Source organism: Balaenoptera musculus, chromosome 5 (genome assembly GCF_009873245.2).
Source record: "Balaenoptera musculus isolate JJ_BM4_2016_0621 chromosome 5, mBalMus1.pri.v3, whole genome shotgun sequence".
Taxonomy (NCBI): domain Eukaryota; kingdom Metazoa; phylum Chordata; class Mammalia; order Artiodactyla; family Balaenopteridae; genus Balaenoptera; species Balaenoptera musculus.
The window spans coordinates 117,851,111-117,879,094 of NC_045789.1; the positions used below are offsets into that span (position 1 = coordinate 117,851,111).

At 36.2% G+C, this 27,984-nt stretch overlaps 1 protein-coding gene and 1 pseudogene across 2 annotated transcripts in view; both read left to right on the plus strand.

Annotated features, from left to right (window-relative positions):
* Positions 1-7,805, plus strand: part of LOC118895162 (bifunctional heparan sulfate N-deacetylase/N-sulfotransferase 3) — a 141,186-nt gene extending 133,381 nt beyond the window's left edge. The window contains exons 9-11 of one of the 2 annotated variants that reach the window (XM_036851962.1): positions 89-212; positions 4,099-4,273; positions 7,636-7,805. In XM_036851962.1, coding sequence (XP_036707857.1) covers positions 89-212; positions 4,099-4,273; positions 7,636-7,677 — 341 coding nt within the window. In that variant the 3' untranslated portion in view covers positions 7,678-7,805. Of the gene's footprint in view, positions 1-88; positions 213-4,098; positions 4,274-7,635 lie in introns of those variants that run through there. The other variant, XM_036851963.1, reaches the window with a different exon arrangement.
* Positions 7,806-8,545: 740 nt separating this feature from the next.
* LOC118895342 lies at positions 8,546-27,672 on the plus strand (annotated as a pseudogene).
* Positions 27,673-27,984: the final 312 nt, after the last annotated feature.

Consider the following 27,984-nt stretch of genomic DNA (forward strand, 5'->3'; position numbering starts at 1 on the left):
CACTTAGTTTATTAATGACTTTGAAATGCTAATAGTAGGAAACTGTGTTTTTGTTTAATTAATCTCTGAACCTCTATTATCTTTTCAGGAACCACTGCTTTGTATCTGTTCCTGGTTATGCATCCTTCCATCCTTAGTAACTCCCCCAGCCCAAAAACCTTTGAGGAGGTACAGTTCTTTAATAGAAATAACTACCACAGGGGGATTGATTGGTAAGATGGGTTATTAGTATAAATCTAAAAGTATATGTACTGTGCACAGTATAAAATTAGCGCTTATAATTATAAACATTTAAGTTTGTAGCCACAAATAAAAGTCATCCTCCGTGCCTTAGAAACTGATTGAAGGAGCACGAAAATTATTCATAACAAACTTTTCTCAGGTTACGAAGGGACTTGTCGCCTCAAGAGACTTACATGTAATTTTAATTTGCATTAATTATCTGTGATGGTAATTACAGATAAAAAGAGAAATACCTAATACACAGGAATTTCATTTCTCTCTACTCTTAAGAAAACACTTTCATAACTTTCTGTTCTTATGCACTTTGCATTTAAGTGATGCTACAGTTCACATATATAATTTTCAATTTTTACTTTGGTACAAATGTAAATAAATAAATAGAACTAGAAATGTGTATGCATTTTATGAGTAATGAAAGCTATAAAAAAGCTATCAACAATATACAAAATTTAATTTTTGGCCTTTGAAATTAGAACCATATCAACCATCTAAGGAAAAGAGTTAAATTAAAATTAAAAGTTAAAATGTCAATATACACAGAATATGTGATGTAGCAGGAATAAATGTTGCAAACAGACATGTTAATCATAAAATGTATCTAGAAGTCTTTCTTTTAAGATATAAATTCTGGGCAGAAAGTGGTATAAAAGAGTAAATTCTTATAATAACTCTAGAGCATGAACATAAACATTTTGCATGTAGTTTAGCAGAAAGGTGTATATTAACTTCTGTTGTCAAATCGCATAATCTCTGTTTTATATGTATCAACCCCCTCAAGTTTTGCTTGTGAGCCATCCAAATGGAAAGCTGAAGAAATGGATCGAGTATAAGTTGAGCACCTACTAGGATTTACATATATTCTAATTGTTATATATTTCCCTGCCAATTCTTCAGTATAGTGCTTGATATTAATTAATTGCAGTAGTGTTAAATAACAGCTGTGAGAATCAAGAAACCCATCAACTACTTCGGCCACTATTTTCCCACTGACTCAAATATCAATATACATGCTTGTATACAGTAGAATAAAGTGATGTTCACATCAGAACTAAAGGGGGTGATTAAAAACTGCTTTGGAAGTGGAGAGGAATGCAATAATACTTGGATTCCCTGGGACTTAAGAATATCTGTGAGAATATTCAATTAAAAAAAAAAAAGCTGTTCATAGACAGTAATGTGTACAGGCACTATAACAGAAACTAAAAATCCCTTAAGGGGCCTACAAAGAGATGGCATAAATAAGTAGAAGACTAAAGACAATTAAAGATTTTAATTATAACTCACTAAAATACCCCAACTGTAAACATTTTTGATTGACAAATTGTGTGTTTATAAAAGGCAGTTAACACAAAGAGCAAATAATGGTAACTGCAAATGTCAATCTATTAGCGATAACTAGAGTTTTGCTCTCAAGGACATCAATGTATTCAGTCTTCGGACTGGCCTTACCTCTCCCTGAAGCACCAGTCAGCACCTCAGCATATCCTTTAGGACCACAGAGCCACAAGGTTGAAGATTATGTGTCTCAGCATGCCAAGGTCACTTACAGAAGCTCAGGCACAGTTAGTTAATCTGGATACATGGATCTGCTCTTCTTGGAGAACTGGGCAAAACCAGGGCTGCCCTAACTAACCGGCAGCCTAAACACAGGCTTAGGGCACAAGCAAAGCAGGGCAAGTGAAAATGAGAAAACTCCATCTTTGATTAAATAGCCAAGATTCGAGATCAGAATCTCTAAGAAAAATGTTTGATTTATGCATACAGTTAAGTTTTATGTTTCGTGGTTTGGTGTTATTTTTTTATAATTACCTGGGGAGGAAGTGGATGGTTGGAGTGGCACATGGAGAGCCATAAAATCCTGTTAACATTTGGAACCTCTAAACATCTTAATTTGGCTTTGAGTAAAATCACTTAAAAATACAGGGTCAACCCAAGAAACAAATAAATGTGGAGTGCTGCAAAAAATCATGTCTTTCAGTTAAAAAAAATTGCTGAGCTGTTATGAGAGTAGCAAAGCTTAAATGAGGCCGGCATTCGCTTTTATCCCCCATATTGTTAAACCACTCTAGTTTTTTGCTCACCAATTCTTTGAATAACCTGAATTCATATTCCAAACGTGGATGTATTTCCACCCTGGAAATATGAAGCTGAATTCTTTATTTTCTTATGAATTCATCAAACATTTTTCAAGTGCTTATTAGTACCAGCCACTATATTAGAAAAAACATGGGCATATAGGCAAACAAGAACTGGCCCCTGCTTTCTCTGTGAGCCCCTGGAGCCTTGTGGGTCCAAGATCCAGAACTGCTGGAGGAAGTTTTCAAGGCCCAAAGTGTTGTAGGTATAGAGGACTACTGGGAAGGTGGGACAGTTTTTAGAAATTAAAAGTTATCCTGCCCTTCTTTTGTGATTCTTGGACCCTTGCTGAGAATAAGCAAGCTTGAGACAAGCTTGGACCAAATAAGATACCACTAGACACTTGATATAACCTTAGCACCCCTGGAACAAGTGTGGGCGTCTAAATTTAAAAGTATCCTGAAATATGGCACTTTCTATAAATAGAGTGTACACCAGAACAGTTAACAGATCAAACTTTCCAGAAATGTTTATATATGTCTTTACCCCTAAAAGAAAGGGATGCCAGAATGACATATCACCAACAAGGCAATTTCCAGAAAACATAAAAGGATTTCTTTACTGCCCTGAGTTTCAAGACATCACTTTGTTGTACCAGCCAAACTTTGTAATATGGTAACAACTGGAATCCTACTAGAAGCTTTATTGTGTGACTGAAAACACCACACTGCAAAAAGAAGTCATCACATAAATGTTAATGATTCTCTTGTTCAGTAATTACTGAACTACCTTGTCTTGGTAACCCAAAGTCATAGTGGCTTATGAATTGAAGAGGGTGTGGGTGGAGTGTGAGGCTATTATTATAAAATGTAAGAAACCCTAGAAGTTAAATTTGCGTGTTCTTTCTAAAAAGGCCCCTTTTCCTTTAAAGATGTTCCTTGGTGCTTCAGAAATACCGACTATCATCTGCTGAATTCATTTATATTTGACATTTTGTACAAATGGAATATTATACAAAACCCATTATGTCCTACCTTTCTGTGCTTGAGGCTACAGGTATTCCTGTGCTCACTCTGCTGGTGATTTGAATTCTCACCACACTTAAGGATACAGGACCGGACCTTGGAAAATTTGATAGTATTTTATATCTGAAAATATATACATACTTTTTAAACTTCTATAATTTTTCTAAAGAATATAAATGGCTCTATATGGGAAAAAATTAAGGAAATGGGCAGTGTTTATATCAGATCTGTTCTGCCCTTTGATACTTTATAGTTGAATATAATAGCAGCACAATACATTAGTGGGAATGAAATTATTTTTTCTTGTGATGAAGTAAAAACTGTTTTGTCTAAGTTTTTTCAAAATGCCTTTGAACTGAACACATCATTTGTTTCGATCAAATTTTCTTCTTGGTTGAGCACTCACATTTTTCTCTGTAAAATATTTCTGCATTTAGATACATTTTATACAGTTAGGTTGATTATTATTGCCATTTGATCACTCTATGTGTACATTTTTGTTATCTCCCATACCTTTTTTTCTTGATATTAAGTAGAACAAAAAGAAAATGTATTTAGAAAAGCATTTTCGAAATACATTATTAGTGTTCTATACATTTTTTCCTTGCCAACAGGCTTGTGGGACAAATGCCTTAAAGAAAAAGGCTTTTGTTTAAGAAACAAATGAATTTTGTTTGTGGGACATTTTTAACAGCTTCAGTCACCAGGGTATGAGTATAAACCAGTCTTATTTTGAGAAATATTTCTTTTCTAGGTATATGGATTTCTTCCCAGTCCCATCTAATGTTACCACTGACTTTCTGTTTGAGAAGAGCGCCAATTACTTCCACTCAGAGGAAGCGCCTAAAAGAGCAGCTTCTCTGGTCCCCAAAGCCAAGATCATCACCATTCTCATTGACCCATCAGACCGAGCATATTCCTGGTACCAGGTAAGGAAAATACAGACAGAATCCAGCAAGTAGAAGAGGAGTATGGAGAAGGGAGGGTGGTTTTCAGCTATAGCCACCACCTCGGGTTTTAACAGAAGAGACTTGCTAGCTTTTTATCTTCAGGAAGGTAAATAAATTTTTCTTTGTTTCCATGGAGAAACGTTCCCCTTAAGTTTTTCTTAATTTTGCATTCATTTAATTCATGTATTTAATAAAATGTTTTAATACAATGAAGAAATTAAAATAGAGCAAACAAAATAGTATATACTTTTATGTATTCTGCTTCTATATATCTGCATTTTAAAAGTAAAGTGTTACAACTTAAAATCATTATTTTTCATCTAATATGTGTATAATGCTGCTATTATTATCTCAATTTTACAGATAAGGAATATAACTGATTCCCCAAAGCAAAAATCACAGGTCTTTTTTTTTTTTTTTTTTTTTCCTGCAAAGGGCCAGAGAGTAAATATTTCAGGCTTTGCAGGCCATATGGTTACAACTCTGCCATTGTATTGCAAAAGCAGCCATAGACAATATGGAAATTAATGAGCCTAGCTGTGTTCCAATAAATTTATTTAGAAAAACAAGCAACAAGCAAAATTAGCCGTAGATTGATGACCCTGACTCTAAAAGAGCTTAAATAACTGCTTGTACTGAAGAAATAACTTAGTAGCAAACTAAATATAAGATGAATTCTTCATCCTTGAAAGCCCAGCCAGTGTTCCCTGTTCCTAAGCCTCTTTCTCATACACTCCAGGGTTGCCATTATGCTTCTGCTGTTGGTCTAGAACCTAGCACAGAACCGATCACTTTGAAATAATTTAACAGACTCTAATATAAACTTACACATCAAATACATGTTTACTTAATAAATATTAAAATAATAGGAAAAAAAACTGCCCCAGTGATATTTTATTAATCATCAAGTGGAAAAAGTTCAATAAAAAGCAGTCAAAATTAAATATAAGAGCATAACAAAATTAATAGAGTCAGTGTGTTAGTCTCTAGTATCCTTAGTTATCATTCCTCAGTTCTGTAATTTAAAAACCACTTTCCTGGGGCTTCCCTGGTGGCGCAGTGGTTGGGAGTCAGCCTGCCAATGCAGGGGACACGGGTGCGAGCCCTGGTCCCGGAGGATCCCACATGCCGCGGAGCAGCTGGCCCGTGAGCCACAATTACTGAGCCTGCGCGTCTGAGCCTGTGCTCCGCAACGGGAGAGGCCGCGATGGTGGGAGGCCCGCGCACTGCGATGAAGAGGGGCCCCCACTTGCCACAACTGGAGAAAGCCCTCGCACAGAAACGAGGACCCAACACAGCCATAAATAAATAAATAAATAAAATTTAAAAGAGATAAGCAAAACATTCTCTCTATAAATTTGATCTTAAAAAAGACAAAAAAAAAACCCACTTTCCTAATGTTCATGGTTCATCCATTCATTAAATTATTTTAATGACTACCATGTACAAAGTACTGTTCTAAGTATGTTCTACAGGTAAATTAACAAATGTGGATGCTACACTTGAGATCGCTTTCAGTCTAATTGGAGAAATATGTGTAAATAACCAGTGTATAAATCAGAAAGTCTTAAGTGACAGATAGACTCCTACAGAGTGATTTAAAGCCCATCTGATAAAGACCACCAGGAACAACAAGTTAGGTATATTAATTGGCTTGCAGCAGAGGAGCCTGAACACTTGAAGAACTATTTGGGCACTTCCCTAAAGAAGAGAAGGATTTGTAAGGGGAGAAATTAAGGTAAAATTAACATGAAGTGTTTGATACATGCAGGCAGGGCTGTGTGTAAGCTGGTGTCAGTAGGTCAGGGCTGAAAAGCAGACTAACGGTCCCAATTTCCTTGGAAACTATAAGTTAAGATAATGTGGAATGTTACGTCCAAAAATCACTTACCTGAAACTCTGCACCTGGGTTGGAAATAAGGCTTCTTTGTATTAATGTGACCCACATAGCTCTGATCCTCCAGGCAAGACTGGATGTTCCCTTCTCCCTGACTCAAACATCTAAATCCTGACAATCTATGATTTAGAGAATAAAGTTTCTCAGCATGGGGTCTTTTTTAACACAAAGCAGTTTTTCCATGTTCACAAAAGGAAGCACAGATTGTCAGGAAAGGTTTTGTGGCTGGGACAGACTGGGGGAAGGTCATGGGATCTTAGACAGGCATACTGATAATGATCTGCATGATTAGGGAATGAGACATCCTGGAAAGCTGGAACCCACAACTCCGCACGAATCAGTCATGCCCAACTCCTACAGCCATCTTTTAAATCAAAAATACAGCAGATTGCAAACTGACTGATTTGATATTGTGCTTTTTTACCTTTTCCACTAGGTATCTAGACAAAAAAAGAAATAAGCCTTAATTGACTCAACAAGAAAGAAGAAAATTGGAGCTTGGCAACCACCTTAGCCCCTGAAAATTGAGAATTTGCTGAAAAAGGAGGTTTCAAGGCTGCAGCTCACAAAAACGTCCTAAATATTACAAATAAATCGCTCACAGTGGCAAAATGCAGGCCTTAACAAAGTCTAGTGGAGTTTGTAGTATAGTCATTTGAATCTCAATTGCAGCAAAATTTGCTATTCAACTATATGTGGTAAAACAATCCACAAACCCACCACTAAGCCTGAATATTTTTTGGGTCAATTTAGGGGAAAAGGTTGATTTCCTCAAACCCCTGGGCATGCGCCTGAGCCATTATGAAACGCTTTCCTATCTGGATGCTGCTCTCTGCATTTTCTGTACAATAAGCGATTCTGAGTCGTCGCAAAGTTACCATTAGGTAAAATATATCTTGGCTTTGAGATGCTAGGTAGTATATTATAAAAGCTGTGGGTTTTCAGATAATGCACGTCAGAGTTTTCAGTAGTTTCTCCATTTAAATAGCCAATAGGCTTTTCTAATCTAAAACTGCATTACTAGATGGAGCTAAACTACGTGGCAGAACTAGTAGGGTGCTTTGTGCATTGTGGATATTCACTGGACGTGATAAATGGTTTCTTATGGGCTGAAAAGGGGCATTAAGGCAACTTTCAAAAGTTTACTTTCAGAATAATATGTATACACTAAGGAAACGACTCAGAAAAAATTGGTTAAGGAATCCTATCAAGAGAATTCCACCCTCTACCAATTAATTCTCAAACATATACTCTCATCAATGTCATAACTTTAAATCCTGATGCTCCAAGCAAACATTTTCATCCTTTATTAAGTGCAAAACAAATAACTCTCCAGCAGTGAGGCACTTCTTCCTTGGCTTCTGAGACTTGTCACAGGGATTGTTTTTTTAATTATTTATGCCTATGATTCAAGTCGGTTTAATTATCAACCTTTTAATCATAGCATCAGCGATCCCATGAAGGACCCCGCAGCTCTGAAGTTTAGCTTCTACGAAGTGATCTCAGCCGGGCCCCGTGCCATCCTCTGAGCTTAGCGCCTTGCAGAAGAGATGTTTGGTGTCCCAGGGTGGTATGCCAGCAACATCGAGAGATGGCTTATTTATTTCCCTCCCTTTCAGTATTGCGCAATAAGAATCTACATCATGTTACCGTCTCATAAGTTTACAGCTCTGGTTGGTTTCTTTTGTGGTTCCTCTAGGCTAGTGACTTTGCCTCTAGGCTAGAGGAAATTTTTTACTCATTTACAACATACTAGCCTTTACTCTTTAGTTGTAAATTGAGACTCTGGCAAACAGTAATAGCAGAGGTAGAAAACTATCTACTTTCTTTCTAGAAGTATTTCAGGATAATTCTCCCTGCCCTGTTTTCTAGTGCATACCTTCCTGATTGTAGACAGCTTCAGAGCTTGATACTCCTGGTTCTTATTCTGAGAATAAAGCTTGAGAACCTCTTAACCAAACAAGGCAAATATTGTTTTGCTTAATTAGGTGCCGTTATTTCCCTTTGAAACACCTTGCTGCATTTTCACAAGTTCCTATGTTTTCCTTGGCTTCCTTGCTTCTCTCTTTTGCCTAGCATTAGCCTAGATTACAAAAATCAGCCCCTACTGGATTGCATTAAAGCAGTCCAGTCACATCAGACACAGTATATGCCTGTGTGTCTAGAAACATGCTAGCCATAATGATACCATATATGCAACCATATATGGCTATTTAAATTTTTATTAAAATTATATAAAAGTAAAAATTAAGTTTCTCAATCACGTTAGCCACATTTCAAATGTTCAGTAGTCACCAGTTAGATACCACAAGCCGTTGAACGTGTCCATCAACAGAGAAAAGTTCTAATGAACGATGATGGTAGAGACTAAATAGAAATATTGGAGAAGAGGTGTGAGCAAGAGCTGCTTTCCGGCTTTATGGCCCTTCATCATGGGTCTCCTGTCATTTTATCTTGCTGGGACCACCCCCTTCCCTCACCAGAGTAACAAGCAAATTCTTGCCTTTGGTCTGTTGAGGAACTTCTGTTTACTTTCAGGCTTTCTGGGAGTCTTACCTTTTTCTCCAAATGGATTATCAAAATATTTCTTAAAACTTTACAGTGCTACTCCTTTGACTGGAATATGGAAAATGGCCATGTCCTCTGTCTCACTGTACCTGTCTGGTCACTTTTCTTCTTTCCTGCAATGCTCGATCCCACCTTGAATCATGGAATCATTGTTTTATCTGTTTTTAAACTTGGTTTCCATTTGTGATTTTGTAGTCCACATTTCTTAAGCTCTCTTGGTACCCTCAAATGGCATTTTTGTTTTCATAGTGTTGCAGGACTTCTCGGACTACAAAACGTGAGCACATTTAATTAGTGTGATTTATTTTTGTTCCAGGTCATTAATGAGGATGGCCTGGTTAAGTCTTAACAACAACGCACACAAATCCCCTCAGTCTCTCACTGAATAAATCAGAGTGCAGAATTTTTTAATTAGCAGTTACATGTCTTTTTTCAATGTGCATTGTTTTTTTTTTATTTCCTTGTTAATTTAGTTGCTAATTATTGATGGGCAACAGCTAAGAACTGATCCTGCTACAGTGATGGATGAAGTACAGAAGTTCTAGGAGTCTCTCCTCATTATAATTACTCAGAAGCTTTAACGTAAGTTTATATCTAATTAATTTATTGAAGTTTCAGCAGAGAACTGATTTTAAAGAATTGTAGTTTGGTGATACAGCTGTCAAGTTTGCTGTTCCTTACACACTGATTATTTTCCAGTTGATATTAACCACTTGAGAAAGAACATTTCAACAGTTTGGCAAAGAAATGTCCAAATCCTCTATTGATTCTAACTAGGAAAGATTTCCCCTGGAAGGAAAGAGAGGAACAAAACAGTTGCAAATCTTAAAAGCAAACAACTAACCTTAAAAGAGGCTACTTTAGGGCTTCCCTGGTGGCGCAGCAGTTTGAGAATCTGCCTGCCAATGCAGGGGACACGGGTTCGAGCCCTGGTCTGGGAAGATCCCACATGCCACGGAGCAACTGGGCCCGTGAGCCACAATTACTGAGCCTGCGTGTCTGGAGCCTGTGCTCCGCAACAAGAGAGGCCGCGATAGTGAGAGGCCCGCGCACCGCGATGAAGAATAGCCCCCGCTTGCCGCAACTGGAGGAAGCCCTCGCACAGAAACGAAGACCCAACACAGCCATAAGTAAATAAAATAAATAAATAAATAAATATAAAAAAAAAAAAAAAAAGAGGCTACTTTAAGTTGGTAAGCACTAAGCCTATTTAACAGACAATAGTGAGACCTCTTGGAAGTATTAAAAAGACTTCTTGAACTAGGTGATTTATGAACTCCTCTCTCTTCTGTGTAATTTTCAAAACCAACGTCATGCAGCAAGAAATAGCCCAAGGCTTCCCTGGTGGCGCAGTGGTTGAGAATCTGCCTGCCAACGCAGAGGACACGGGTTCGAGCCCTGGTCTGGGAAGATCCCACATGCCGCGAAGCAACTAGGCCCGTGAGCCACAACTACTGAGCCTGCGCGTCTGGAGACTGTGCTCCGCAAACAGAGAGGCCGCGATAGTGAGAGGCCCGCGCACCGCGATGAAGAGTGGCCCCCACTTGCCGCAACTAGAGAAAGCCCTCGCACAGAACGAAGACCCAACGCAGCCAAACATACATACATACATACATACATACATACATACATACATACATAAATAACTCACATATAAAAAAAAGAAAAGGGTGAGGCAAGAGAAGCACTAGCATTTAAGGAGGCACTCACTCTCAGGATCCCACAATACTTGAGAGTGAGTGGCTCCTAAAATTTTTTCAGCCAAGGTGCCTCTCTTGCCTCACCTTAATCCTGACTCTGGGGTTCATTTAGCATTTTAAATAAGACCTCCATCTGACTTTGTCCATTTATAATGGTTGGCAATCCAGATGTATGAAGGTTGTGTTTTGTTCCTATTTCACATGCAAATGGAACAAGGGCAACTGGGAGATCCTGAGCTGGATGAAAACTGTGGACCTGGCTCTCACTGTAATATATATATTTAATTTTAGGGTCATAGGCTGAGCTTAAAAACCCGATAAGACTGCAGTGTGGAATTCTTCCATTGTATATCTCAGTATAAAACTCAGTTCTGTAGATCAACTGATTTTCTCTTTCATTGTACTCCTTATGCTATAGCAGTTTAGAAAGTGAGAGACAAGATTCCTTTTACCTTTCACTGTCCCTTACAGAAAAAGGTTTGCAGAAAACCATCAAATACTGCGTACATCTTGCATAAATCATATGTAGAGACACACGGTAAGAAGAGACATTCTGATCTAGAGGACAAAGGAGTAGGTGGAACTTGAGAGTTTTTGCCCTTCCTTCCTAACAGTCATTTACTTTTGTTGTTACTATTAACCTTCTGACCTCTGTGTTTTCTATAGTGTGAATCCTATCAGAGCTTTGGAGAGCTTAGGGTGAAGTACCAACACAGACACTAGCCTTAGGTATTAACTTTCAGCTTGACCTTAAAGAAAGCTGAGTGAATTTAGCTTTCTTTAGAAATTCGAGTCCACTTTCTGCTTTATATCCTTTTAAGTATCTCTTAGAAAAGAAAGTTTTTATTTCTAAACAGTTTCTATTTCAAGTTGGCTTATCTTTGGGTCTTTTTTATAGCGTATATAGCAAAGTACTGTATTTCAGAAAGAATGGAGTATTCTATAAAACATAATCTCTTTTCTTATGGAATGGTCCTTGACCTGCATGCTGTATATCTGTCCCCTTTGCATCCAGCTCAGCAGCAAGCTTTTTATTCACCTCCAAGGGTAAAGGGAGTGTAAACTTAAGAGAAGTAATATCAAAGCAACGTACTGTATACAAAGAACTATGGGTCACTTTGCACCTGGGATGTATCTGGCTAAAATTACCCCTTACATGATTCTGTACCCTTATTGGGGGCTCAGTGGGTGAAGTAGCAAGATAAGATGTGTGTAGTCTCTGAAACCACAGTTTCTGGTCCAGCAGGGCTGCCTACTCACCCTGCTGATATTGGGGGCTTATTGGGGGCTCAGTGGGTGAAGTAGCAAGATAAGATGTGTGTAGTCTCTGAAACCACAGTTTCTGGTCCAGCAGGGCTGCCTACTCACCCTGCTGATAGATAATGTACTGCCATTCAGTTTCTTTTTAATTTTCTGTCAATCAGTTGGCCTGACACACCTTGTAAAAAACCAGCAGTGCACCTGTTGTAGAATATTTGGAACTTCATGTCATTGACTTAGGTACAAATCCTCCCTTCATCCATGCCCTTTGCAATTGTTCTGAATCCTGCCCTCAAAATTTAGTTATTCTTATTAAACTAATTGTACTGGTAGTTGTTTCTGTGGTGCTTTGGATATGTTGGAGATGACTGGGTGTAGAAAATGTATGTTCTCAGGAATGTCTTTATTGCTTCATATTTTTCCTGCTAATGATAGTGAAGACTACCTCTTCGGTAGTTTAAAAAAAAAAATTATTTAAAGCCCTTCGAAGAATGTACTGAACTGCAAAAGATATGAATTCTCAACTAACCACATAAATCCAGTTCTTTGCACACAGTAGAATAAATGAATGAAACTAGGGTCTATGCAAAGGTTTTACCATACAGTCTTGGCATGAAACAGTACTCCAGTTTAAGAGATCTATAAATTGATTATCTTCAATATTAAAAAGTTCCAATTTCAAACTGTTTTCAAGAAAAATGGCAATAAATTTCCACCGTTAAGAGTGTTATTTATTCTTTTCCACAATCACTACAGAAGTTGTCAAGACTTCCAAATTCATACAGTCATGGATGGTCTATGATATCTTAAAATGACTTAGTACTGTCATCATGGATTTTAAATGATATATTGAATCCGTAAAATCTGATTTTCTTAGTGAGTGTGGTTGTGATCTGATTAAGCAGTTTAAGCTTTAAAAAAATATAAATGGGAACTTTCTCATTCAATTAAGTAAATTCACATTTTACAATTCTTATTCAACATAACCTTAGTCCCTAAATTATAAATAACATTGATAATACTAACATTATTTAGCTTGCATATTATGTTTTTAGTGTTTAAAAGCTGTCTAATCATTTAAGAAAAAGCAGGAAAAATAATGCTCAGCATGGAATTGTGCTAATTTGTATAAACTAAAATGAAAAATATAAACTTTTAACTTTCCCATGAATATATCCATTCAGAAATTATACCAGCCATCAATGACTGTGACGGAGTCTTCCCACTTACAAGTACTAGTTAAATACTAGTCAACACTGAACCTGACATCTTATTTCTCAGTCAATTGACCTGTTTATTAACATGAATGAAACCAAGACTGAGTTATATGAATTTTTAATAATAATTTACTATGAAAACTTCAATAAATGGACAATAAGGATTTGAAGGCCAGGAGTTGAATGAAGATTGTGCGTTTGTTTTGTTTTGTTCTGTGGATGGGGCTTAACTAAGTCATAAAGAACTGAAGCTGCTTCAGTTGTTTCTAATATTACTTCCCCTGGCAACCAAATTTATATTGTCTAGGAATTCTTCCCTTTTTAGATGAGTTTGAGTAAAATTGTGCCAAATTAAAACTTTTTTTAGTAGCAAAAAACAGTAGCCATAGTAGCTAAAATCTGCTGGTTCTCTAGATTACCTATGAAACAGCTAGAAATGCTAAGTGAAAAAGAGAATAATCTACTCCAATTTCATATAAATTTGTTTTTAAAAGTGCTTATAACATTTCAAAATCAGTATATGTTTATATGTTCTAAGTATTTTATATATATTGGTTCATAACAATACTATGTGATAGACACTATTAGCTCCACTTTTCAGCTACAAAAGCTGGGGCACAGAAAAGCTTAGCCAAAGTCACTCAGCAAGTAAGTGAGGAGGCAGGATTGAAACACAATCATTCCTCTGGAGCTACACTGCCATTTATTAAGCTCTTCAAATTGGCACAAGAGGGACTTCCCTGGCGGTCCAGTGGTAAAGAATCCACCTTCCAATGCAGGGGACATGGTTTCAATCCCTGGTCGGGGACTAAGATCGCACATGCCGCGCACAGGGCAACTAATCCCACGCGCCACAACTATACTGAGCTCGCGCTCCTCAGCTAGAGAGCCCGCATGGCCACAAACTACAGAGCCCACGTGCTCTGGAGACCGCACGCCACACTATAGAGAAGCCTGCGCACCGCAAGGAAGAATCCGCACACCGCAATGAAAGATCCCGTCATGCCTCAACAAAGATCCCACATGCCCGCCATAAAAAAATAATAAATAAATAAAATATTTTTAAAAATTGGCACAAGAACCAGAGAAAACAATATTGTAAATTTTTACTAATGAATAATATAACAAGAGGAGTATCAATACTTCCTTTAGAAAATTGAACCTTAAATGAGCTTTTTAAGTTGTCCTCAGACATTATAAAAGAAATCCATTTCTACAGAAATGCAAATCAAAAACGGCAATGAGGTACCACCTCACACCAGTCAGAAAAGCCATCATCAAAATGTCTACAAATAACAAATGCTGGAGAGGGTGTGGAGAAAAGGGAACCCTCCTACACTGTTGGTGGGAATGTAAGTTGGTACAAGCTGCTATGGAAAACATTATGGAGGTTCCTCAGAAAATTAAAAATAGAATTACCATATGATCCAGCAATCCATTCCTTGGCAGATATCCGGAGAAAACTATCATTCAAAAGATACATGCGGGCTTCCCTGGTGGCGCAGTGGTTGAGAATCTGCCTGCCAATGCAGGGGACACGGGTTCGAGCCCTGGTCCCGGGAAGATCCCACATGCCACGGAGCACCTAAGCCCGTGCGCCACAACTACTGAGCCTGCGCGTCTGGAGCCTGTGCTCCGCAACAGGAGAGACCGCGATAGTGAGAGGCCCGCGCACCGCGATGAAGAGTGGCCCCCGCTTGCCACAACTAGAGAAAGCCCTCGCACAGAAACGAAGACCCAACACAGCCAAAAATAAATAAATAAATAAATAATTTATAAAAAAAAAAAAGATACATGCAGCCGTTCACAGCAGCACTATTCACGATAGCCAAGACATGGAAACAACCTAAATGTCCATTGACAGATGAATGGATAAAGAAGATACGGTATATACATATAATGGAATATTGCTCAGCCATAAAAAATGAAATAATGCCATTTGCAGAAACATGGATGTAACTAGAGATTATCATACTACGTGAAGTAAGTCAGAAAGAAAAGACAATACCATATGATACCACTTATATGTGGAATGAACCTATCAATGAAACAGAAACAGAATACACGGACATAGAAGAATAGACTGGTGGTTGCCAAGGGGAAGCAGGGAGGGCGGAGGATGGACCAGGAGTTTGGGGTTAGTAGATGCAAACTATCACATATAGAATGGATGGACAAGAAGGTCCTACTGTATAGCACAGAGAACTATAGTCAGTGTCCTGGGATAAACCATAATGGAAAAGAATATAAAAAGAATGTATATGTAGGTATAAGTGAGTCACTTGCTGTACAGCAGAAATTAACACAACATTGTAAATTAACTATATCTCATTAAAAAATAAATAAATAAAAATGTGATATATATCAGATATCCAATGGAATACTATTCAGTGATAAAAAGGAATAAATTTTGAAACATGTTAAAAAATAAATAAAAATAATCCATCTCCAGACACATTGTCACTTTGCATAATAAATGTGTAATCATAGTGATATGCAAATTAAAGCTACATTGAGATACCATTAGAATGGCTATAATCCAAAAGACAATACCAAATGTTGGTAAGGATGTGGAGAAACTGGAAACCTCATATATTGCTGATGGTAATGTATAATATATGGCCACTTTAGAAAAGCAGTTTTGCAGTTTCTTAAAAAATTAAACAGAGTTTACAATAATCCAATTCCACTCCTAGGAATCTACCCCAAAAGAAATGAAAACCTATGTCCACAAAGAATTGTTCACCACAGCATTATTCATAAGAGCCAAAAGCTGGAATCAATCTGATAAATGGATTTAAGAAAATTTGGCATATCCACACAATTCAGTCTTCGTTCACAGAAAATGTTATTTCCGTGTAAAGACATTTCAAACATTCTTGCACCTTCTAAGTGTAATCTGAATGTTCCCTGGGATTCACTTTCCCAAGGGTAAAATTGAAGGTCACATTTTCATTAATATAGAGATGTTACTAGTTGGAGGCCTGAATCACTGGAGAATATTGATTGTCCATGCCCACAAGTCTCTTCCAGTTATTTTCTAAACATCCCCAGGTGATATTCCACAACAAACTTAAGAACCAGTGCATTCTTGTACTTTTCTTCTTTAATTCAACAAAGATTTATTGAATGACTATATGGCATGACTCTGGGCACACAATGATAAAGTATCCCTGCCTCTAGGAAGGGGTAACCATGGAGAGACACTAAACAACACATAAAATTTTCTCCAAAATGTTCTCTTCCTGAAAGCCTTTAAAGAGGATCCTAGCCATTCTAGTTCCCACACGAAATGACTAGCTGCCAGTGCCTACACAAAAAGGTTGTTTCCTTGCTGTTTCTACCAGATATTAGTAGTCCTGAGGCTAATTTTCAGAGGGACACTGCTGATATTCTGAAAAGATGTGGGAGAAAGATCTTTCTCCATCTCATGTCAAGCTTCTTCTTCACTTGGGCTCTGAATTGCTCACAAGGTCCTTCATCAACATCAATCCCTCACCTTCTCAGGCAACCTGAAAAATAATATGATCTCCCTTCTACCTTCCTCTCCTTTTGTTTCCACTATGATACAGTTACACCACTGCTTGTGAACTTATGCTTACAGAACTTACAGATGTCTGGGCTAGGTGTCAGCTCCACAGACACACATTTTCTCAATAAAGCCCAGCATGACAGCCCACTGCATGAGATGTAATCAATTAAGCAGAGGTGAAAGAAAAACCTATTTTCTTTTGATTTTAATTTTAATATGTGTGAAGTTAGTGTTTCTTAAAGAAACATTCTGTCAGAAAGCTGCTCATTTTAACATAAGGCATGTGTATGTTGCAGACATGTATCTATAGTTAGGTATATTAGCAAAAAAATCCATAATAATAGCTAGTCTGTATTCTGAATTTCGATCATTTAAACACTTAAAAATGAGTCAGAATTCAGTTATGGAAATTACCAATAACAAAATGTTAATGAAAAATGTTTTATCAATAGCAGACTTCCAGAAATGTTGTTGTGTTAGAGCTTCCCAGCTTTCGTGTATAGATTATTTCAATCATCATCTCTATTTTTTATTTTATTGACGTTAGTTGATTTATTAATGCTCTCCTTTCTTATACCTCTGACTATGAACATTTATTCAGTTGCCTTACAGATGCAAACAAGAATATAAACAACATGGAGATATATCATATTGTGTCTTGATCCCACACAATTGCTTTAATAATGATCAGAAATGGGGCTTTGCACAAGTAGGATGTGAGTAATCCTTTAGTGTCTCTAATATCCAAAGCAGGGCAGAGACAGAGATATAGGTTTGCCTTCTTTTCATAGGGCTATAGTTATAAAGTCTACAACCATTAGCTACAGAAAGACTACTCTCCAAATCACACATTCAATCACAATATAATTTTAAATCAGCTTTATTGATGTGTAATTTACATATAATAAAATCCACCCATTTTAATTGTACAGTTTGATGAATTTTGACAAACATGTACTGTTGTATACACCATCACAATCAAGATATAGAACATTTCCTTCATTAATCCAAAGGTTTCCTCATGCTCTATTGCAGTCAGTCCCTTTCCCCTCACCCCTGAGCCCTAGCAACCACTCTTCTACTTTCTTTCACTTAGCATAATGCTTTTGACATTCCTCCTTGTTGTACATCTATCAGTATTGGGGTTTTTTTTTGTAAGTAGTACTACTCATTTTAGGATATACACAATTTGTTTATCCTTTCACCAGGTGATGGACATAGGGTTGCTTCCACTTGGGGGCTACTATGAATGAAGCTACCATGAACATTTGTGTACAGATCTTTGTGTGGACATATATTTCATTTCTTTTGGATAAGACACTAGAAATGGGATTAGTTGGGTCATAGAGTAATTACGTATTTAACTTTATAAGAAACTTTCAAGTGTCTGTAATATCTTAAATTTCTACCAAAAAGGTGTAACAGTTCTAGCTGTTCCACATCTTTGCCACACTTGGTATTGGCTTTTTAAATTAAGTCATTCTAGTATCTAGTGGTATTTCATTTGTGATTTTAATTTGCATATTCTTAATGACTAATGATACTGAGGCAAATTTGCATTTGTTTATTGGTCTTCATTCTATGTTTTTGATGAAGTGTCTATGCTAATCTTTTACTCAATTTTTATTGGTAATGTCATCTTTTTTTATTGAGTTCCGTTGTATATTCTGAATATAAGTCCATTTATTAGATTAATGTTTTACAAATATTTTTGCCCAACATGTGGTTTCTCTTTTCATTTTCTTAAGTGTTTTAGAAAAGCAAAAGTTTAAATTTGATGTATTCAAAATTATCATTATTCTTTTATTATTCATCCTAAGAAGTCTTTGCCTAACCCCACAATTTTCTATGTGTTTTTTCCTATGTTTACTTCCAGATTCTTACAGTTTAGCTCTTAGCTCATTCATGAAATGAGATTTCATTTCAAGTTAATTTTCATATACAGTGTGAGGTCAGTGTTCATATTTTCCATATAGATATCCAATTTTTCCAGTTCAATTTATTTAAAAAGACTGTCCTTTCCCATGAACTACTGTGGCACCTACTTTGAAAATCAGTTGACAGTAGATGTGTTGGTCCGTTTCTAGATTCTATTTTGTTCATTGACCCATTGGTGCCAATACTACACAGCCTTGATTACTGTGGCATTATAGTAAATCTTGAAACTAAATAGTATGAGATCTCCAACTTTGATCTTCTCTTTCAAATTGTTTTAGCTTGTCTAAAACAAATTATTAGCTTGTATCTCCATATACATTTTATAATCATATTTTCAATTTCTATCTACAAAAAAAAAAGTCCATTGGAGTTTTGGACTCACATTGAATATCTAGATAATCTGGAGACAACTGATATTTTTAAAATATTTAGTCTTCTGATCTGTGACATGGTACAGCTCTTTTTGGTTATGTCTTCTGTAATTTCACTTAACAACTGTAGTTTTCATTGTACAGATCTTGCATACATTTTGTGCTAAATTTATCCCTAGGTGTTTCATGTTTTTTATGCTAATTTTAATGATTTTATTTCAATTGTCCAGTTGTTCATTGTTTACACTATAGTTTTAAGAAAAAGTTAGAAGCAGCATTTCTGGGAAGTAGTATGAATTAAAGACAAAAGGAAAAGGTGGCCCTAAATGATAATTCTTTCTAATGAAGAAAAAATTATAGCAATAGAAATCGTTGAATAACAAAAGCCATGTGAAAGAATCATCATTGCTGACTGTTACTTTCACTTTTATATTCAAGCATGGAAATTACTATTTATTCATATGAATGATAATACAGAACATACCCAGAGACCATGAAGAGAAAAGGCCCTTTACCTAGGGTCAGGAGGCTTAGACTTGAGTTGTCACCACCGGCATACGGAAAAAGTATATAGTCCAAGATAAATAAACCTTGACAAGCACTTCCTTCTTTTTCATTTTTTTATTCAACTAACAGTTGGTGAGTGTTCACAAAGAGCCAACACTGTGCTAGTGACATTAAATGGGACAAATGCTATAACTCCATATCATTAAGGGGTTATAAGAAAAGCTCAAATGAGAACAGGTTATATGAAATATTTTGGTAACTAAAATATAAGTTTAATGTGCTACTATTATTTTTATTACAATTATGCCATGAAAATCTTTTTTACAGGTGTTATTACTTTAATACAGAGCTCATACCAAAATAAGGAAGTGTCTCGGGAAAAAATTAAATGGATTAGAGCTAGAGGACTCTCCTGAAATTCATCACTCCATGACACACCAAAACCCTCTTCTTCTATTAACCTGTAACTGAATGGTACAAGTACTGTTAAATCCGTAGATATGGATGAAGACTGACTTGTAAATTTTAAAAACCTGCAAGGGAAAGAATGGGCCTTGAAATTTATAAACTTTTCCCTCCAGATGAAGGAGGTAGGCTTATTAATTTCTATTAATAGGAGACCTTCTGCTGACAGTTTTTCTATTAGAAATCTGGCAAACTCACAAATATGACAGATGGACTGAGAATTCAGAAGTATGCCCAAAGACTTTATGTAAGTGATGCAGTCAAAAAATATGCCAGTTTTCCTTGGTTATAGATTAATATCCAAATAAAAAATATTCATGTTTTTGGTCAGTGTATCTTTAAGTTGCTTGAAAAATACTTTTTTGTTCTTTGTATTTTTTATTTTTTTAGGTTCGATTCTCATAAAGGTTTCTGGTGTCAATTACTGGAAGAAGGTAAAACAAAATGCCTTGGAAAGAGCAAAGGAAGAAATACCCTCCAATGGATCCTGAGGTAAGTATAAGAGCTTAAAATACAAACTAAATAAGCTAAATGATACATAAAAATATATCTATTTTCTTAGAAAAGTGATTAAAATAAAAATTCACCCTTTATAAAAATTAAAAGTGACATTTGGATTAGAATGCGTTCAGGTTGCTTGTTTTGATTTTTCCAGTGATTATCTTACCTGTCATGCAAGAATAAAAGAAAACAATAGAATTTGCCATTTTGAATCAGAACAAAGAAGGCAACATCTCATTCCAAAAAGAATGATACATTCACAGAAATTTTAGCACTAAAAATGTTAACTGAAACCAAGGCAGGAAATATATCAACTGGAAATTGAAAATAGGCCCAAAAGATTTTATTTTCACTGTCTAAGTCACTCTCTAGTAGTAAGTGTGGCCTGCATAATAATATTAATTATTGGTATACTAAGTTTTTGAACTGTTAATACGTTAATAAGATGAAAAGAATGAATATATTTCCCAATGTATAACATACTAGCAGATAATTTAGGCTCTGAAGAATGGAGACACCCAAACTTAGCAGTAGGTATGTAGCACTTCATGTTTATTCTGCTCCAAATGTGACATAATGATCACTTAAAGCTACAGTTTTCCCACTTTGTAGACCCTATATATTTACTTTGAAGCTTATTCACATATATTAAAATTTATTAATATTATTTGATTTCATAATCAGTCCAGTTAACATAGAGTTTGGACATAAGAATGCAAGTAGATTGATTTTGTAAAAAAAAAATTTTTTTAACTCAAAAATTAAGACATTATTTGGCATTGTTTTCCCACAATATTTAATATATTATGGTAACTAAGAATCCTGCAGTGGTCTGAGAATCCTAACATGGTATGAACTTGTCTGGATACTTTTTTTTTTTTTTTTTTTTTTTTTTTTGGATACTTTTTAATACTTGAAGACTTTGAGGACCTTTTTTCCAACCTGATAGAGACAGAGCCTCTATCAAGCTAAGCTCACTAAGCTCATAATTAAATTCTATCTAAAAGGCATTGTGGAGGTTCTTGTTCTTTTGATAAACAAATTGCATTCTCAGAACTCCAATTTTCTTTGGTGGGTTATTAAAATATACCTTCAGAGCACTATGAAAACAATCCTTACATATTAATAAATATTCAAGGGAAATTCCCATTGTATTTCAAGACAGTAATATAAAATATCTCATTTTCATGTACGTCAAAGCTATCTCTCTATATATTTATTAAAACTAAAACATTCAAGACACTGTAGAACATCTTCCTTAGTATTTTATTTCACTCCTATCAAACACATACTGAGACATAATATTAAATTTGTGGTAGAGAAAGATAAGAAAAACATAACTTTTCAGGATATCATTATTTCCACCTCTCCCAACAAGGTTACTGTGTAATACATCCCTAAGATATTTTTTCTCAAACACCTCTGACACCAATGTGTGAGTTTTCCCTACCAAGCAATTCTCCAATTTTCTGCAGACACCAGCTAGGTATCCTGCAGTTTAATCCAATTCTGACACTAACTATTCAGGGTTAGTGCAGCCCCACAGATTAAGGGCTCAGCCCCACAGAACTGCCCCCTTCAGACTCCAGTAACAAGTAGTGGGTTCCCAGGTTACTCACACTTCTGTCCAACTTGGCTGCAAATCAGGGGTTCCCATGACCCCCTCGTCAGGTTTTATAATTTGCTATAATGACTCACACAACCCAGGGAAACACTTTACTTCCTATTATTATACACAAAGAGGTACTTAGGACAAGGTCCAGAAGGGTCCTGAGCACAGGAGCTTCTCTGTCCCTGTGGAGTCTGGGGTGTACCACCCTCCCAGCACACGGATGCATTTACCAACCCTGAGTTATGGAGGTTTCGTTGCACAAGCATGGTTGATTAAATAATTGTCTATTGGTGAATAACTCAATCCTCTGTCCCTCTTCCCTTCCCTGGAGGTCGGAGGGTGGGGCTGAAAGTTCCAACCCTCTAATTATATGTTTGGTTCCTCTATAGGAACCAGCCCCCATCTGAAGCTATCTAGGGGCCCATTAAGAGTCAAGTCATTAGCATAAACTCAGAAATTCAGATAAGGTTTAAAGGAACTTATTGTAAATACAAAAAGACACTCTTTACACCCCTGTCACTCGGGAAATTACAAGGGATTTAGGAGCTCTGTGCCAGGAACCAGAGTCAAAACCCAAATATATATTTCTTATTATATCACAATATCATATACATACTGGATTTATTTGAGGGAGTAGAATAGCTGATTTTGTGCAAGTAGTGCCCAGAGAGGAGGCAAGAGTAAAGGGTCCTTCCTGGAGGTAATGGAAACACAAATGTGTACACAGATTAGAACAGGCAGTACTGTCACCACACTGCTTGCTTCTCCTTCTGCTACAGAAAAACACCAGAACCCTTCCTCACAAGTAGCACCAAAACATCACAGGATGCATTTGATCCTGGAAATTAAGAATGCTGTTAGCCTACTTCCACTTTGACTTTGTTTATCAAAATATATTGTAGGAAGGGAATAAAAACTGACATTTTAAATGAACCACTAAGTCTATGACCTCTCCAAATCAACGGCGTTTAATAGATTCTTTAATAATAGGCCAATAAACAACCTGATATTGAATTTATTATACGATTCCTTCTTTTACCATATATTATTATTCCCTCTTATTACATTAATTTCATGAGTTTGCATGAAGTAGACTACGTTGGCATACTTAGCATATATCCTATCTGTGATTTATCATCTAAAATAGTCCCCTTTCTGAATGATGGTCAGATAACAATGTATGTACAATAAATCCTGCATATCACTGAGTTCTGTCCTAGTAACTTTTGGCCTGAACATATTAAGACTCTCAAATAGGACATGTTGTACTTTACACATCTCATATCAGTTATCTTGCCACATGAGGGAGCAGAGCAACAAGAAGAAAGGGTACTTGATTATAGGGACATGATTATAGGGACCAACATACACACATTATAGGGCACAGGACAAGGGTTTGGCTACAGAGGCAGCACTGATACAGGCAGCCAGGTTTGAAAATAATGCCAAAAAGACCAAAAAGTTGAGGTATAGTTGAGATAATCCTCAGTATCAGGAGGTACGATCCAAACTCCAAAGGGATGTGTGGTAGATATTGATCCCAGGAGGTTCAATTCTAAAATTAGTTAAGATGTTGGAGAATCCTTTGCCATATGGAAAATATGAGGGAGCAAGCTGGCAGGAGCTGGGCAGCCCCAGGCTGCTGTTGTTCCAAGGCTTCTCTCATAAAGAGGAACAATGCAAAGTAAGACCTTAAGAGAAAACACAGTGGGGAAGTTTGGAAACTCAGCCTCTGCACAAAGGCCTAGGGCTCAGCCCTGGACTCCAGGTCTGGCTGGCAGCAAAGGAGGCACAAAATGATCAGGCCCCCAGATGGAGTATCTGGGAATATGATTTGTCTCCACCTCTCTCTGGCCTGGGTGTACCAGCTGGGCCTGTCAGTGGTTTTAGAGCTAATGACCGAGGAAGACCAAAAACAGAAGTGAGACAAAGGTTTGGGTTCTCCCTTGATCGCAGTGATGGTTAGAATATAGCACAAATGTCAGTCTGGTTCCAGTGATCATAATGACTACAGAAACCACTATGTTACGTAGAAATTATCAGTATAAAACAAGATGTTTTTCTATGGCCTTTAAAATGGGGTACCAGATATGACATTTTAAAAGGCTAGCACAAGGAATTAAATAAAAACTTTTTAAAGATTCAACTCAACTAAAAACCTCAGAATAGGGACTTCCCTGGTGGTCCAGTGTTTAAGACCCCATGGTGGGAAAACTAAGATCCCACACGCCACACCGTGCGGTCCAAAAAAAATAATAAAAATAAAAAATAAAATAAAATAAAAACCTCAGAATAGTGTAAAGCGGGGAGGTACAGATACAGATTCAGAAATCCATCCTTCACAACATTCCCAACAATGGTCATTTAAACTACATATAAACCCTGCTAAACACCATCTTACAATACAGCACTTTCCATTTCTGACAATTTCAATTATTGAACTATTTTTCTTTATTGAAGGAAATCTACTTCCCTATAAGTCAGGATAGTTTACAAGGCATTCCTTTCCTTCCTTGGGTCAAATAGTACAAATATACCAGGTTATAGGTTTACCTAGTTTACCTACTATATTTTTAAGGTTTACCATAGTACTGTTTTAGCAGTGAATATTTTGTGTATGCCTTAAAAGAGCTCTTAAGAAAATATTACCTTCAAGATCTAAATGTAAATTAATGATGACAAAGGAGTATTTTATTTTATAGATATACCAACCCAACTCTTATTCCAAAGCCAGGATAGTTTTAATAGAGCATAATATTAGACCCTATCAGTTATTACAGCTATATTTCTAGCAATTCAATCTAGTTATTTGAACATTTAATTCTGCACAAATAAATCCCATGTTTAATATGAAAACCCTTTCCCTAGTGAAAACAGCGTATGTGTTTGGAGTGTGTATTTTGAAGAACAGAGTCACTGTGTTTATACTGTGCTAAACAAATAGCCCACATGCTTAATATCAGTTTTAAACCAGTATGGTTTACTTGACACAGATGTAAACATCGTCAAAGTATATGAAGTATACTTTAAAAAACAAAATTAAATGTCCTTTCATCTCCTCTTCCCACCTCAGAGCAGAGTGTTTTTATCCAGCTACTATCGGGACCACAACGTGGAACTCTCCAAGCTGCTGCACAGACTGGGGCAGCCCCTGCCGTCCTGGCTGAGACAGGAGCTGCAGAAAGTGAGATAGCACTGAGAGAGATCTCGAGAATGCATCTCCGTGGAATGCTCACCTCTCCCAGAGCTTCCCGGGGCTACCAAAAGGCGGTTTATAAACATACCTCTTCAAATGAGAAAAAAAGAACAAAGGTCCTTCCATGTGCTGGCATGTGGATGAGTAGAAACAAAACAAACAAAAAAAGTATCTGTTACAAGCCTTGAGGCCTATGGCCTTTCTCTTAACCCATATCGGAGCCTGTGGGGTCATTGGAGACTACTGTGCACTCATGTGGAAATCAATAGCAACCAATATAAATATCAAACACAAATGCAGAACTGTCCCATTTTGTAGTAATATTTACACTTTTATATATCAACCAAGATTCGGTCTCTGTAGATTTTTAGGCCACTGTTTGCCTGTACAATGTTTTCTTATTCTTCGATTCTATAAAGTGTCCTACAAAACAAGAAGCGAACGTCACAGTGTAGCATAAGACGCTAAAGGCCTAACATCCATGAAAAATGCTTGCCAAAATGTAAATCCACTGAAGTATTTAGAAAGAATTATAAATTACAGTTTGTGCTAGATCAGAGAGCGGAAAAGTTATATATGAGCTTTATCTGCATCCAAAAAAAAAAAAAGTGCTATAGCAGAAAAAAAGTGATTTTTCATCCACATAGTCTAGTACATTTATGTAAAAGTTACTAACTTCTCTATCATAATTGTTATTCTGAAAGATACATTGTAAAGCCATTGGATTGGAAATAGAAACACACTGAGTATACCAAAACAGTAAGAAGTAATGGAAAGTGTACTGACTAAATCCTCTAAAAGGGAGAAATTGTAGGGATCGGAAGATATCTGATTGACAACCTATGTCCCTTTTCTGTGAGCTGCAGATCAACTCCGGTAGTCCTCACTGGTTCTACAGAAACGCTTGCATAGAATCTGACGTATGTGTCATCTCCAGAAACAGACTGACTTTTCAATGTAAATAACTTTTTTTTAATGTTCCCAAGAACAAAACCTATTAAATGAAAACTAAGGACAGTTTCTTTAGATGATATGTTAGGTTATTTACATTTAAATTATAGAAAAACTACATCGTTTCAGACAATTCAAAATGAAATCGTGTAATGTAGAGATTTATTACAAAAAACAAATTAATATATGATTTTTGCAATGATACAAGGCAGAAAAAGATAAGCAAAGCCCAGTCCCATTTTTTAAGAACATTTCATACATCACTCTCATGGAAGACAATAGAACACAGTTAAATTTTTGAGTTATCTACTAAATTAAATGGAGGATGTACCAAGATGAGCCAGGCATGGTTTTAAAATATATTTACGCTTAAATTCTTAATGATTATATGATTAATGAAGTATTCAGAAAAAGAAGAGAATGTCATACTTATTTTCCTGTGCTTATATTTACTTAGTTTTTAAATGTACTGTGCACATAAAAAATTTAAGTAGTAAATAAATTCCCTGCTATGATTACATAAGCCTTTATGAAATGTTATCAAAAGTATGATTAGGAAAAAAAAAGATACGCCCAAATATTTTCATTGCCATTATAATATGTGAAACTAAACTCTATCAATTATGCACTAATTAGAAAACAAATTTTGAGATACTTCCACTAACTATAAATTTTTTAAATTGCATTATAATTATTAATTTAATTTTTTGTTTTATATACCCAAATGATATATTAATTTTAAAACAAACAAGCTATTAGCAGAAAGAATTAGACAAAGAACCAGGTTTTAAGATTCCTGACAGTAAAAGCAAAATCAAAGTCATTTGCACAAACATGGTACAGTCAGTCTCCATGCTTACTGCTACCATTTCTGAAGCAGCACATGCCCAGCATCCCAGGAAAATAAATACAGCCTTTAATCTCCACTAATTTCAGAAAACTAGCTTAAGAGGGTCATACATGGTGAGAATAGGCCCCAGTAGTTACATATGGTATTATGTTTTCATTTCAACAGCAACAGTTCTACTGATTTTAAAAAAAAGAAAAAGAAAGCATTTATGTTTCAAGGATGAGGTGTGCATTTAAACTTCCAAACAAAGCTGCTTTGGGCATAATTTTGTCTGGGTAAACTGAATCAACTAAACAGCTTACCCTTTAAGAAATGTTAAAAACACACTGGATGCTTGTGTAACGAAAGGAGAAAAAAGAAGAGATCATACCAAAATTTATTCATTCATAGTACAGATATTATGCTACCTAGAGCAGCAAACCTTTGCAAGGAATTTTGACCACTCAGTGTATCTGGGAGGCAACTCAAATTCTAGAGGACACACATAATTTCTGCATTGTATACTCCAGCTGGTTGTTATGCTCTTCTGGAAGGAACATAAATACATATGGGAAAAAATTGAGAGATAATGTAATTTTAAACTAGCTTTGTATAGAATTCCTTTTTCATTGCTTAAAATATGAAACTTCCTCAGGAAGAAATGAAATGGTTATTTCAATGTTTATAGCTATAATATTCTTGTCATTCACATTGAATGAAAATTAATGGAAACGTTTTTTTCTCTGAGTTTTTTAAAATTAAAAACCTGGATATAATTCTGATAGTAGCATGGTACCTCATATGTTCAACAATAAACTGTGATAAGAAAATGAAGAGTTTGGGCCTGGTAATTTTAGGTAATAAGTAGGCATTTCTTTGATTGTTTGTGTTTGCCTGTGACAGAGTGGGAGGTGGTCACAGAACATAGGTACCACTAATACAGTTCAAAATGGAGAGATACATGGAAAACTTCCCAGGAGGAAATAAGTTTATTTTTAACAATATCACCTTTAACAGATCTTCTAATCAATGTTAGTCATTTTTTTTTTTTAGTTCTAATAGATATAAAACAGTTCCTAGCGTCATTCATGAAACCAGAGAATAAGAGAAGCACACAGCTGTTACTTAACAGACTTGAGAACCTGA